Source organism: Delphinapterus leucas, chromosome 18 (assembly GCF_059928025.1).
Source record: "Delphinapterus leucas isolate spDelLeu-1000000601 "Yukka" chromosome 18, BTC_Dleu_Yukka2, whole genome shotgun sequence".
NCBI classification, from domain to species: Eukaryota; Metazoa; Chordata; class Mammalia; order Artiodactyla; family Monodontidae; genus Delphinapterus; species Delphinapterus leucas.
Genome location: NC_143146.1, coordinates 3,842,920 through 3,855,993, shown reverse-complemented (window position 1 = coordinate 3,855,993; position 13,074 = coordinate 3,842,920). Strand labels below are relative to the sequence as shown.

Sequence of the window (13,074 nt, the reverse complement as noted above, 5' to 3'; positions counted from 1 at the left end):
CTGTGGCCTCTCCCGTTGCGGAGCACAGGCTCCGGACGCGCAGGCTCAGCGGCCATGGCTCACGGGCCCAGCCGCTCCGCGGCATGTGGGATCCTCCCGGACCGGGGCACGAACCCGTGTCCCCTGCATCGGCAGGCAGACTCTCAACCACTGCGCCACCAGGGAAACCCCCGAAAGATTTTAAACTCTCCCCTAGACATTATCTTTTCAGCCCTAACAAATGCTCTTGTTCAAATCATCGCCACTCGGTTTAACCCTTGGGTAGGCGGCTGTCACTTCAGAGTCCACATTCGCAGCCCTAACGGCATCCCCATCGCTGGTCCTGGCCGACTCCCAGGGATCTGCAACTCGGTGAAACCCCACTTGCACTGCTCCTGCAGCTGCCCGAATCTAAATTCTCACTGCTTTTCCGTTTCCAATCTCTCTTCGAAGCTGGTCAGCTGTACACCTTTGTTGCTGGATGGATAACACTTTACAGATACAGCCTCCTTCCGGGCACACCCTCACTCGGATACTTGCTGGAACTCCCCGTGTGATGCCCCGGAAGGTCCAGGCTCCTCCCACACCCCAGGGCAGAGCTGGGGCAGAGCCCACGAGGTGCTCACTCTGTCGCTCGACATTGTGGCTTCCTTTTCCCTCCTCCTCGCCACATTCTGTCCCTGCTTTTGCAAATCCAGTGTTTTCTCCCCATGCCCGCCCTGCGGGGCTCACCTGGCCACTGAAGCCCCCGCCTCTCCTGTGGATCCCTGGGCATTTGCACGGCTTTCCTTTCTGCCCCTGGTCTGCTGCTGAAGGTGCTCTGGAGACGATCACCTTCGAGTTGATCACCTTGTGTGTCGAGTCGCCATCTAGAAGCCTGAGAAGAGGCACCTGTTAGGATGCACCCTGGGTCTCCTGTACATGCTGGCATTTTAAGTGTCAAAGGCTTTAACACACACACACAAAACCCAGCCAACATTAACTCAGCTGAGTAGAATGAGCATCCCACAATGACTATCACAGATTATTCATCCCTAAATCCCCCAAGATAGTTGGACAGTCATCCGTGCTTTTTCTTCTTGCACTTTGTCAATTGTTTCCATACATTCCTGTAATTTATTGTGTCTTACCACCCCTCTAGAATGGGAGCATTTAAGGAATCATTTCTTTTAGGTATATATTTCTAAAAGCTCTTGGCTAATTCTTTGCATACCAATTGAACTGTGTAGGACTTCAGAATTACGTGTTCCATCCCTGCAGAAGCCTCGTGGTGTAGAGGAGGAACGTGTTGGTCCACGGCTCATCACTCTGCATGCCGCTCACACAAAGCCCCCAGAGTGGCCGCCAACTCAAGGGCATCTCACTGTTTCCCACGGATGGACCAGCCCCTGTACCTTTTGCCACTTTCCTCTGGCTGTAGATTTGGAGGGAGTTCTCTGAGTCGCTCACCGCACTCACGTGTTTCTTGAGCGCCCCAAACTTATTCAAGGAGTCATCTTCCTCCCCAGTAAGAAGCTTCTCTCCTCCCCTGAAAATCTTTGCATTCCTTTCCTGAGAGACGTTCCTCTGCTTAGCCTCCGTCTCCCAGCAAAACCCTGCTTCCTCTCCTCTTCCAGACAGGCCCCCTTCCGTGAACTTACACCTCTGACTCCCAGGTGAACTTGCACTCCAGTCCTGTGACCAGTGAAGAGTTAGGCTTTTTCTGCTCGGACATTGCTCTGAGGATCGCATAAAACAGCAGCCAGCTTTCACGGAGTATCAGTGAGAGCCAGAAGTCATGCGCCCTTGTCACCTTATTCAGTGACGTCTCCCAGCGAGAGTCAAGTCCTAGGAGCCAGGACTGGATCAGGTGCATTGCTGCCAGGACCCTCTATGTTTGGGACAGGTTCTGGGTTTTTTTTTTGTTTTCAAGAAATTGAAACTTATGCAACTGGGGGCAGGAGAAACTTCTTTAAGAAAAAGAATAAAAATGACCAAAATTTAGGGAGCAAAGTGGACATTTATTTAAAATGAGAAGATAAAGCAAAGCAAAATACTCATTTTTCCGTGCTTAGAGCAGTGCCTGCGCACACTAGATGCTCAGTAAAGATCTGTTGAAAGAAAAAGAAAGAAGTAACAAAAAAATCACTACAACAACATTGCTGTAGAAATTTTGTCAGAAAAAGCTGTCAGGCACCCAGATGTTAACTGTGGGTGCTTTGCTTGACTCCCGCGGGCCTTAGCAGTGGTCTTTGAAAGTGGCGTGTGGTCTGGAGCCTCCCCTGTAGACTTGGGGTCAACCGGCTTCCACCCGTCTCCAGCCTCCAAGATTCCAGGAGTCAACACTGACCAAATCGATTCTAATTTCCTGACATTCGACATTGTAAAACCATGTAAAGTAAGACTTTTTAACAAAGCAACTAGGCATGAACCTTGTGTATTTGTAGGACAATAATGACATAATTATCAGTGGTAATTAGTGGGAAAATAGTGAAAACACGAAATTTCCTACCGTCGGTCAGGAATAGATTGCCAGTGCTCACAAGTGCTTTCTTCTGCAGGTTAACGCTCTTAGGTTGAAATCAAACAGCTCTGGCCCTTTGATTTTGTTTGTTGTTTAAAAGCTATGACGTTATTATTGACTATATTCCCCACACTGTACATTTCATACCCGTGACTCACTTATTCTGTAACTAGAAGCTTCGTTCCTCTCAATCTCCCTCACCTATTTCTCTCATCTCCTGCCACCCTCCCCTCTGGCAACTACCTGTTTGCTCTCTGTATCTATGACTCTGTGTCTGTTTTGTTATGTTTGTTCATTTGTTTTGTTTTTTGAATTCCACATATAAGTGAAATCATACAGTAATTTGTCTTTCCCTGTCTGACTTATTTCACTTAACGTGATACCTTCAAGGTCCATCCATGTAGTCACAAATGGCAAGATTTCATTCTTTTTATGGCTGAGTAGTGTTCCATTGCATATATGTACCACATCTTCTTTATCCATTCATCCATCAGTGGGTTGCTTCCGTATCTTGACGATTGTGTCTTGTCCAGTTTAACACTCTTAGGTAGAAAGCAAACAGCTCTGGCCCTTTGAATGAGTAAAACATGTTTACCACACACACTGAAATTTCCTTACCTTAAAATGTTAAATAAGTGGAGATTAGAACTCAAGGCATATCATTAACAGTGGAAATCCTTCTATATGTTTCCAGTGATCTCATGTGAATGGGGAGAAATGATTACTCTGGTGTATGATTTCTCTGTAATAATTCACATGAATTCTTCAGTTAGTAAACTTGTCAACTATTTCGCAGTTACACAGTGTGGTTTCTTTAAGAAAGTGGATGTTTTATAGCAATGTTATTGTATTCATTCATTTATTATTCATCCTTTTTCTCTCTCTTTCAACAAATACTTATTGAGCACCTACTATGTGCAGGCACCCTTGGAGGCACCAAGATTGCATTTGAGCTCGTGGTGTCGATTTTCTGGAAGGTGGAGACAGAAAACAAACGCTTGAAGCGTAACATGTCATGTGATGAGAAGGACCGTGTAGAAAGCTAAAGCAAGTTGTGAGGACAGAAATTGACCTGGGGAAGGGAGAGGGGTGCCGTTTTCCGGAAGGTGGTTGGGAAGGCCTTTCTGCTCGGGGTAGTTTGCGCGGAGCCCTGAACAAAGCGCAGAGCCCCTGGCTTCACTCCGGGAGAGTGAGAGGATGAGTGGAGGGATGCAGAGAAGCTGGTGGGGCTGGGGAGGGGTGCGGCAGATGGGCAGTTGGAAATGAGGTCCAAGGCGAGCAGGGAGCGGGGTCCTGGAGGGTCCCTCAGCCTCAGGAAGCCTTTGGATCGTGATCTGAGCAAAATAAGAAACCGGTGGAGAGATGTGAGTGGGAACTGGTGTGAACTGACTTAGCTTTTTTTTTAATTAAAAAAAAATTTTTTTTTCTTTTGGCTGCGCCACGTGACACGTTGGCATCTCAGTTCCCCGACCAGGGATCGAACCAGCGTCCCCTGCAGTGGAAGCGTCGAGTCTTAACCACTGGACCACCAGGGAAATCCTATGACTTAGCTTTTAAAGCAGGGTTTGTCAACCTCGGCCCTATTGACATCCCAGGCCAGATGTCTTGTCCCCCAGTCTTCATCCTGGAGGCCTGTCCTGTGCATTGTAGGGGGTTTTGCAGCATCCCTTACCTCTACCCACTAGATGCCAGTAGCACCCACCTCCCCGGTGTGACAACCAAAAATGTCTCCAGACAGTGTCAAATGTCCCCTGGAGAGGTCGGGGGTGAGGGGGGACGGGTGTGGGGTGCAGTATCATCTCCTATTGAAAACCACAGTTTTCAAAACATCACGCCCACCCAGCCTGATACTCTGGTTATATAAAAGCTAGCACTAGACTACTGAATTGTTTTTGCATTCATATTTCGAGATTTGGTAGAATTGTCTCGTTCGACTAATACTCAACTTGAATGCGCCTTCATCGCGTACTTGTGTTCAATCATCGTATCTTAATGTGAAGACTGAGACTGTATCCGTGAGTCACATCCCCCGATGTGACTCATCTTTCCTGTACCTGTGAGAACAGCACCAGGAAGCAGGGGGCGGTCACAGAGAAACCCTGTTCACAGGCTACAAGAAAATTCCACAGGAATTCGAATTAGCTAATGTTACGATGCGCCCATCAGAAGGCTGCCCCTGAAATACACAGGCCACTGATTTCACAAGATGCAGAGATACATAAGGGACTCAGACGCACCCTTAAATATCTATGTGGGATCTTCCGGCCCTCACTTCCCTACGTGTTTGCTTAGATTCATTGGGAATCTCAAATATTTTCTTTTGGTGTGACTTTTCTTCACCCTCAAAACCCTGATGACCACGGCTTGGAGGCATGAACGAACCTGATGACTGTATTTGATCTGTGTTGTTTTTTTAAATTTTCCACAAAATGTGCATCCTGTACCTGCACTTTTATAGCCAAGCCTTCTTCAGACTTCATGCCAGGGTCCTCTTGATGGGATGCCGTTGCAATTCCTTTGGTGTTTAAATAATGAGTGTACTTTTGACGAGGAATGTTGCAACCGTTCTTGCATGAAACTGACAACTTTACAGCAAAATCAAATTCTTGAGAGTCAAAACCTCATTGGGGTTGAATCGAGAAATGACCAAGTTGGGGCACAGGCTCTCACACACGGGTTCAACGTGGAGTCAGGGTGTTTATGAGAAGAGGCTAACACAGAATGTAGTGACCAAGAATCCCTCGGTTAATATTCATGAATAAGCATAACCCCAAAGTGGCGATGTCGATATTGATGTCGCAACTCTATTTCAGTGTCTAGAGTACAGTTTTTCAAGCTGGGGTTCCCAGTTCATTACCACTGAGGCATGGGTGATAAAGGCACAGAAAAGAAGATGCTTTATTCTTTACATCAGCAAAGGAAATAAGGAAGAAAGCCTTTATGGAAGGGGCCAAGCCAAAGAATGGGTGTGGGTGGACGGCAGAGCCCTGCACGCCTCGGTCTAAACCCAGCGGCAGCACACCGGCTCACTGTGAAATGTTCGCGGGTAGATTCACCTCCTCAGGCCTCAGTGACCTCATCTCAAAAACAGGCGAGGGAGTGACAGCTCTTCAGAATTGTTATGAAAATGAGAAGTAAGTCAAGTCCCACCTCTAGCAGGGGATTAGCACATAGTAAACGTGCAGGAGATGGTAATTACCGTAAGAACAGTGTGAATAATTGTCATCAGGTTGACCACTTATTCTTCCATCTTAAGAAGGACTCGCTCCCTTATTCCAATCCAGAGCCATCCTTGGAATAGACAGACGTGCGCTCTTACGATAAAAACATAGAGAAAATGTTAGTAGGTAACATAAGGATCACAGCCTAAGTTTTGAGACACATTTTCAAACATTTTTTGGCTACAAGTGAACCTGCTGATTGGACATATGAAGATTTTTTTTTAACTTTAATAGCAAAAATGGAGGGTTCGACTATAGTTTACATATAGCAGTTGTTTATGAGATAGAAATCCATTCTGGGGGAAGCTAGCATCACATACTCGTACCAGGAGTTCACACAGTGTCTCAGAGGACTGGGTCCTGTACCGCCAGACCTAAGAGGACGTCCCTGTTACCTTGGTGCTACGCCCTGCTTCACGCTCTGAGCCTAAACAAGACCCCCTGGAGAAGGTTCCCTGACCCACTGCCGGAGAAGCAGGGCTGCCCAGCCCCACTGCCACCCAGCTGGGAGCCCACCAAGTTCCTTCATCTTCTTGCTTGTTCCTAAGCTTGTTTGTTGTCAATCAGGGTCCCGCGGGCGACGCTCCAAGCTACCTGTCTGCTCATTTCTGGACCTCCAGCTAGTGGAGAGAGTCTGGCCAGAGTAAGCATTCAATAAACAACTGAATTAAAGAGTGAAAAAAAAAAAAAAGCTTAAAGAGAAATAAAAGCAGGTGAATGTCTGTGTCTTGAGATAGCTTTAACACCAAACCTGTTTTACTAATTTTCAGAAGATTATTTTTAAAAAGACAAAATAGAGTTGACCAAGTTGAATAGATACTCTTTCAGTTCCAGCCCGTTCAATAATCTCTGGCCGTCAAGAGCTAAGATGGTGACGCTCACCCGACCTCGCCTTGGCCTGGCCAAAGCCTTTTTACTTGTTTTTTAAATGCAGGGAGTCTGGAGCTACTCCCTGGGTCGTGGAAATAGAACCTCTTCCACCTGGTTGTCAAAGCCCTGCTCATTTTGCCCTCATTCTGTCTGTCCAACTCTTCCTTCTCTAAGCCCCGGAACGGCCTCCTGTCTGGGCACACCAGACCTGCTCACTTGTAAAGGAGCGGCCACTGCACTGCACAGAAGGTGCTCTGAACAAGATTACTGACGGTGGGGAGGGAAGAGGGCTGAGCGGGGAGAGGGCGTCCCAGGCATAGGGAACGCACATCCCGAGCATCAGAACGTGTCAGTGTGAGCATCTGGGTAAATGCTGAGGGCCTGGGTGCTATTTGAGTGCAAGTCTCAAGGGCAAGGGGAGACAGCATCCAGGAGGGAGAGCTAGGATGCTGTCAAGCCCAGCCTTGGAGATGAGCTCTGGGGGGCTGGCCCCCTGCTTCCTTCTGCCATCACGGTGGGTAAACTGTTCCTCCATCCGTAAAATATAATAAGGCATATTACGTTTATTATCCTTTTTGAATCATGTATTGGCCTAAAACTTCAGAACAGTCTGACTAAGAGATACCCAGAACCTACTAAGCACCCACAGACAAGGGGCAGAAGCAACATGGCAAATCCCTGATGTTGAACAGAAATTCCCCAGAGGGTTGGAGCGTGTCTTTCAGCTCTTCCGCCTAATTTGGACAGTGGCGTCTGTGTTCTTCACCTCAGAGAACTCAGTACGGCACATGCGTTAAACATTTAGGTAATTTTGTTACTGTATAGAATGCAGAAGTAGGGTTTTGAAGTTTAGTATTCCTAAGTGGATAATAAACTTTGTAACGATAGCGAAAGTATATCTGTTACATTTTTTTCAAAGCTATAAGGTTGCCTCAGCTCCACTTAATTTAAAAACTCAGAAAATTTCTGAAACATGAGTAAATTGCTATGCTTCTTTTAGGAGATAACCTTCTCAAGATAGGCAGTTCTGTAATGACAAGTAATTAGGCATATGACATCAAAAATTCTTTATAGAATTTCATAATAATGTTTGAAAATAACAAGTTATGAAATTCATTATTGCCACTGAATGCATCCCATTATGTTTAACAGTATTATGTCAAAATTTGGTGAATATTTTGTAGGCTATACGTTTGATTAAGGGTGATTATTAATTTACTGTTTCAAACATAATTAATGTTTGTTTTCATAAGTTTTATTATTTCCTTCCACTATTTGATTCAACTTGCTCAGTACACGTTATCAGAAAAGAAGAATTTTTTTTTACAATTTGTTTCAGGTTTTGAAACTAACATGAACCTTACCAGCCGAGATGATCTTGGTACATCAGAAACAGCATCAGAGACCCAAGATAGAAATGCAAATAACCATGGGATTCAATTATCTAATTCACTCTCCAGCGCGATCACTGCCGAAAATGGAAATTCCGTCGCAAACGGTAAGCACTTCTTTACACCCGGAAGTAAGTAGGTATACGTTCTAAGTTGTATCAACTTTCTAGGGAGAATGGAATTAAAACAAAAATGACGTAGGCTTAAAAACTGGAAAAGGGTATAAAGTATGAAATATCACTCTAGGGTGTGTTGTCAACTTATTATTTTCAAGTTAAAGAATTCAAATTGCATTCGGTATTAGTTGACTTTTCAGAGATTTTTATGGAGTATTTGGTCTGTGGAAACCAGTATAAAATGAGACGTATACTGGGCAGAAGGAGGCGATGGATGCTCTAACAGTATTTTTAATGAAAAATATATCTTTTTCATTTCTTTTAAAAATTTATTTTAAAAAATTTTTATTGCAGTACAGTTAATTTATAATGTTGGTTAGTTTCAGGTATACAGCAAAGTGATTCAGATATATATGTGTGTGTGTATGTGTGTATGTATATATATGTGTGTGTGTATGTGTGTATGTATATATATGTGTGTGTGTGTGTGTGTTCTTTTCCCTTATAGATTATTACAAGCAATTGAGTATAGTTTCCCATGCTATACAATAGGTCTCTGTTGGTTATCTATTTTATAAATAGCAGTGTGTATATTTTAATCCCAAACTCCTAATTTATCCCTCTCCCCTCCCCTTTTTCTTTTCATTCCTCAAAAGTGTGAAGGAAAATGCTACTGAAGGAATGGTAAACACCACACTGGCTTTAGGTGTTCGATGTGAGTGTATCAGTGAAGGTATCCTGTAGAAATTGGCTTGACTGTGTGTATCCAAACCCTGTCTAATAGTGGCTTAAACAAGTAGCTTATTCCTCCCACACTAGAAGAAGCCCAGGGCTTCTAGTATTGTCTGAAGGGAAAATTCAGACCAATCTTTTCTTGAAGAGACTGAGAAGGTGGGCATGGGATGCAATGAAGGCCAAGCAAAGAAGCCTATATTCTAGGCTTTTCCCTGAAGGACATTGGGGGCATTCACTGAGTCCACAGGAGGTAGCTGAGAAGCTTGGCTGTGCCTTTTAGGATTGTGGGGACAGGCTGAGTCCAGCACCTGCCAGGGCCCTGGGGTGAAGCCTTGAAGGGTCCATCCTGGGAGTCAGAAGAAAAACCAGGAACCCCAGCTCAGCTATGAATCTTCTCAATCCCTGGGGCAGGAATGAGGTCCTCCAAGATTGACAGGGCCCACAGGTACCTGGGAGAAAAAAAGTATAATCTATCCCAAAGGACAATTACAGTATTCTAGACTTCAGAATGTTCTTACAAACCATTTTTCAAATACCAAGTTCAACACAATCAAAAAGAACCAGGCACATGAGGACACAAAAGCAGATGAAAATTACAAGCAGAAATAGCAATCCATTGCAGTGTATTATCCATGGGGGTTCAAACGATTGGAGTTCAAAACCATATACTTTAAAATAAGTATGTTTACTAGGCCTAAGGAGATCAAAGAATGAGAATCTCAGCAGAAATCAGAAACCATGAAAACGTGTCAAATGGAAATTCTGAAATTGAAAAATGCAGTCATAAAACTAAGTACAATAGAGGATGAGGTTAAAGTCAATTAGACACAGCCATTAAAAAAAATCCTAGGGAAGTGGAAGATAAATCAGAAAATATCAAGAATGAAACGCAAAGAAGCAGAAGAGTGGAAATTCCAGAAAATGGTTTAGAACCTATATTCCAGTAACATAGTTTAGAGACCTGAAGGATATGCTGAGAACTGTTTTTGGAATTCTGGGGAAAGGAGAGAGAGTCTGTGGGCAAGAGAAAAGATGTGGTGAGAAATGGGAGAGGATTCTCCTCTGTGGGCAAGAGAAAAGATGTGGTGAGAAATGGGAGAGGATTCTCCAACACTGATGAAAGCGATAAGAAACAGGTTTAAGTTGGCAGTTTCTCATAAACATACGCTTTCCATATGACCCAGCAGCCCCCCTCCTGGGTGTTTACCGAAGAGAAATGAAAACAGCCTCCATATAAACACCTGTATGCAAATGTGTATCCTACCTTTATTCATAATCACCTAAAACTGGAAATAAATGAATTGTCCTTCAGTTGGTGACTGGACTGTATTCGTTATTAATTGCTGTGTAAAAATTACCCTCCAGAACTTAGAGGCTGTTGTTTTGTAGTTTCTGTGGCTCAGGAATCTGGGTGCGGCTGAGCTGAGTGCCTTTGGTTCAGGGTCCCTCACGAGGAAGCAATCAGCTATCAGTCAAAACTGTAGTCATCTTGAGGCTGGTTGGAAAGATGGTCTGATTTCAACATCGCTCACAGGAGCGTCTCCACAAGGGAGGCCTCACAACAGTGCGGCTGGCTTCCCCCAGAGCAAGCTGTCCATGGGAAAGCAAGGAAGAGCACCCAGGATGGAAGCCACGCCCACTGCACGGCTGCTCATGGAGGGGACAGCCAGCACTCCAACCACATCCGGCTTGTTGGATTCAGGCCATATGTCCAGTCGAATCGTGGGAAGAGGTTACATGAGGTGTGAGTGCCTCTGGGTGGGCCCATCAGGAGCATTTCACAGGCTGACCAGTGCATGGATCAACTCTGCAACAAAAAAGGATGAACCATTATTACACACGACAAAATGGATGCATCACAAATGCATTGCACTGAGTGAAAAAAGAATCAAAAGACTCTAAGTATGATTGCATTTATGTGACATTTGGGAAAAGGCAAACCACAGGGACAGTAAGAGATGAGTGGTTACCAGAGGCTGGGTGCAGTGGCCACGGCTGGGCTGTGTAACAAAATGTCACAGGCCAGGTGGCCTGTAAAGAGCAGTGATGTGTTGGCCACAGTTCTGGAGGCTGGAGTCCAAGGTCAGGGTGCCGGCACCGATGACAGCCCTCTTGCAGGTTGCAGATTGCCAGCTTCCTGCTTGCCCTCACATGGTGGAAGGAAGGAGCTAGCTCTCCGGGGTCCCTGTTATAAGGGCACTAATCCCATTCATGGAGCCTCCACCACATGACCTAATCACCTCCCAAGGGCTCCACCTCCTAACACCACCGCACTGGGGGGTAGGGCTTCAACATATGAGTTTTAGGGGGACACAAACATTCAGACCACAGCAGACCACAGAGGGGCATGTGGTGGTATTGACAAATAGGAATGAGTGTGTTCCTATAAATTTATAGGCAGGTGCATAGAATAAAGGTGAATCTCTCTTTCTGTAAATGTCACTTTTGTTTTAAAAAAAAAAAGCCTGAGTAGAATAAATACAAAGAACAATACTCCTAGGCATATCATAGTGAGACACTGGTAACCAAGCATGAATCTTAAAAGCAGCCAGAGGTTAAAAAGGAAAAAAAAAGACAAATTACCTTTAAAGAAGCAGTGGAAGTCCAAAGACAATGAAATAACATATTTAACATTCTCAAATAAAGTAACTGCCAATCTAGAATTTTACAAACAGTAAAATACTTCTGTAAGAATGAAGGGAGTTAAGGGTATCTTATCAAAACAAAACAAAACAAAAACTGAAAGAATTAAACATGGGCAGACCCAGAATGCTCAGGTAAAAGAAGGAAAAATGAACAATAAAAAACTAAGTAAAGGTAGGAGGGGGTAAAAATAATATTTACTATTATACACTGATAAATCACATTAACAGGTTATAATTTCAAAGGTAACCACTGAAAGAACAGTAGAGAGGTGTATAATTTCCAAACTATTAGAGTAAAATAGAATAATAAGAAGTCAATCAACCTAGAAGATAGCAAAAGGGGTAGAATAGGAATATCTTCAAGGTACGACAAATTGAAAAGTCTCAGATGGTAGACAAAAAAGCATACATGAAAGTAATTTAAACTCAATTGAATTCCATTAAACTTTAAAAGACTCTTATTTAGTGTAAGTTCACATTAAAAATCAATTAATACAATATTTTAAAGCTTAAAGTTTCTGAAAACATGTAATACATGAGGATGCTGAAAATTTAAATGTGAAGGGATAGAAAAGGAAAAGATATAGCATGCACATATTAAAAACAACAACAGTTCTGTTTGGAAGCTAAAATTTACATTGCTGAGTAATCAATAGATTCAAGAAAGACAAGAACCTAAGTTACTGAAATATAAAATAAGCAACAAAGTCAAATGTTAATCCTTTGAAAAAAATCTTTGAAGCATTAATAAAATTGAGAATTCTCTTTCAAGGGTGATAGAGAAATAAAGTGGACATAAGTAGCCAATTCTGGGATGAAAAAGGGGACCCACCACAGATCTTCCAGAAATTAAAAAAATGATAATGATTATATTATAAACAGCTTTATGCCAAAATAAATTTGTGAATTTAGATGAATACTTTTCTCCAAAAAAATTACAACTAACCCAAAATAGAAAAAAGAAATAGGAGAGCTAAATAGTAATGTAAATGTTAAATTATTGAGTTTGTAAATGAATACTTTCCTACAAGGAAAACTCTAGGCCCAAATGATTTTTCTGGTAAGTTCTCTCAAAATTCTAAGGATGAAATAATTCCACTGTTATACAGACTTTTCCAGAGAATAAGAATGAAGAAGGAGAAGAAAAAAAATTAAAGCAGAAACCTCTCCCAGCTTGCATAAATAACCACTTAATTTATGACAGAATTGGCATTGGAGGAAGAATAATCAAATGCTGTCCACGTGAGGAACAAAAATGAAACTTGACCCCTACCTTACGCTGTACACACACAATCCCTGGTAGATTTTAGATCTAAGCGTCAAATGTAAAATAAACTTTATAGAAGAAAATATAGAATAATAATCTTTTAACCTCAGAGATGGGAAAAGAAAGGACTTCTTAAACAAATTAAACAGGATACAAAAAAGTGCTAACCGTAAAGGAAAAAAATATATATATATATATACACACACACATATATATATGTATACGTATGTAATGGGATAAAATATTTTCAACACATTTAACCAACAAAGGGCCATATTCAGAGTTTACTTAAAAACAAACAAAGACTACTGAACAGAAAAACAGATAGGACAAATGAAAAGGCATGT

At 42.9% G+C, this 13,074-nt stretch overlaps 1 protein-coding gene across 1 annotated transcript in view; it reads left to right on the top strand.

The window, feature by feature from the left end:
• The window catches only part of MYO16 (myosin XVI), a 401,807-nt gene that overhangs the window by 362,225 nt on the left and 26,508 nt on the right, over positions 1–13,074 (top strand). Inside the window, exon 32 of the mRNA XM_022576783.3 lies at positions 7,913–8,071. Coding sequence (XP_022432491.1) covers positions 7,913–8,071 — 159 coding nt within the window. The remainder of the gene's footprint in view (positions 1–7,912; positions 8,072–13,074) is intronic.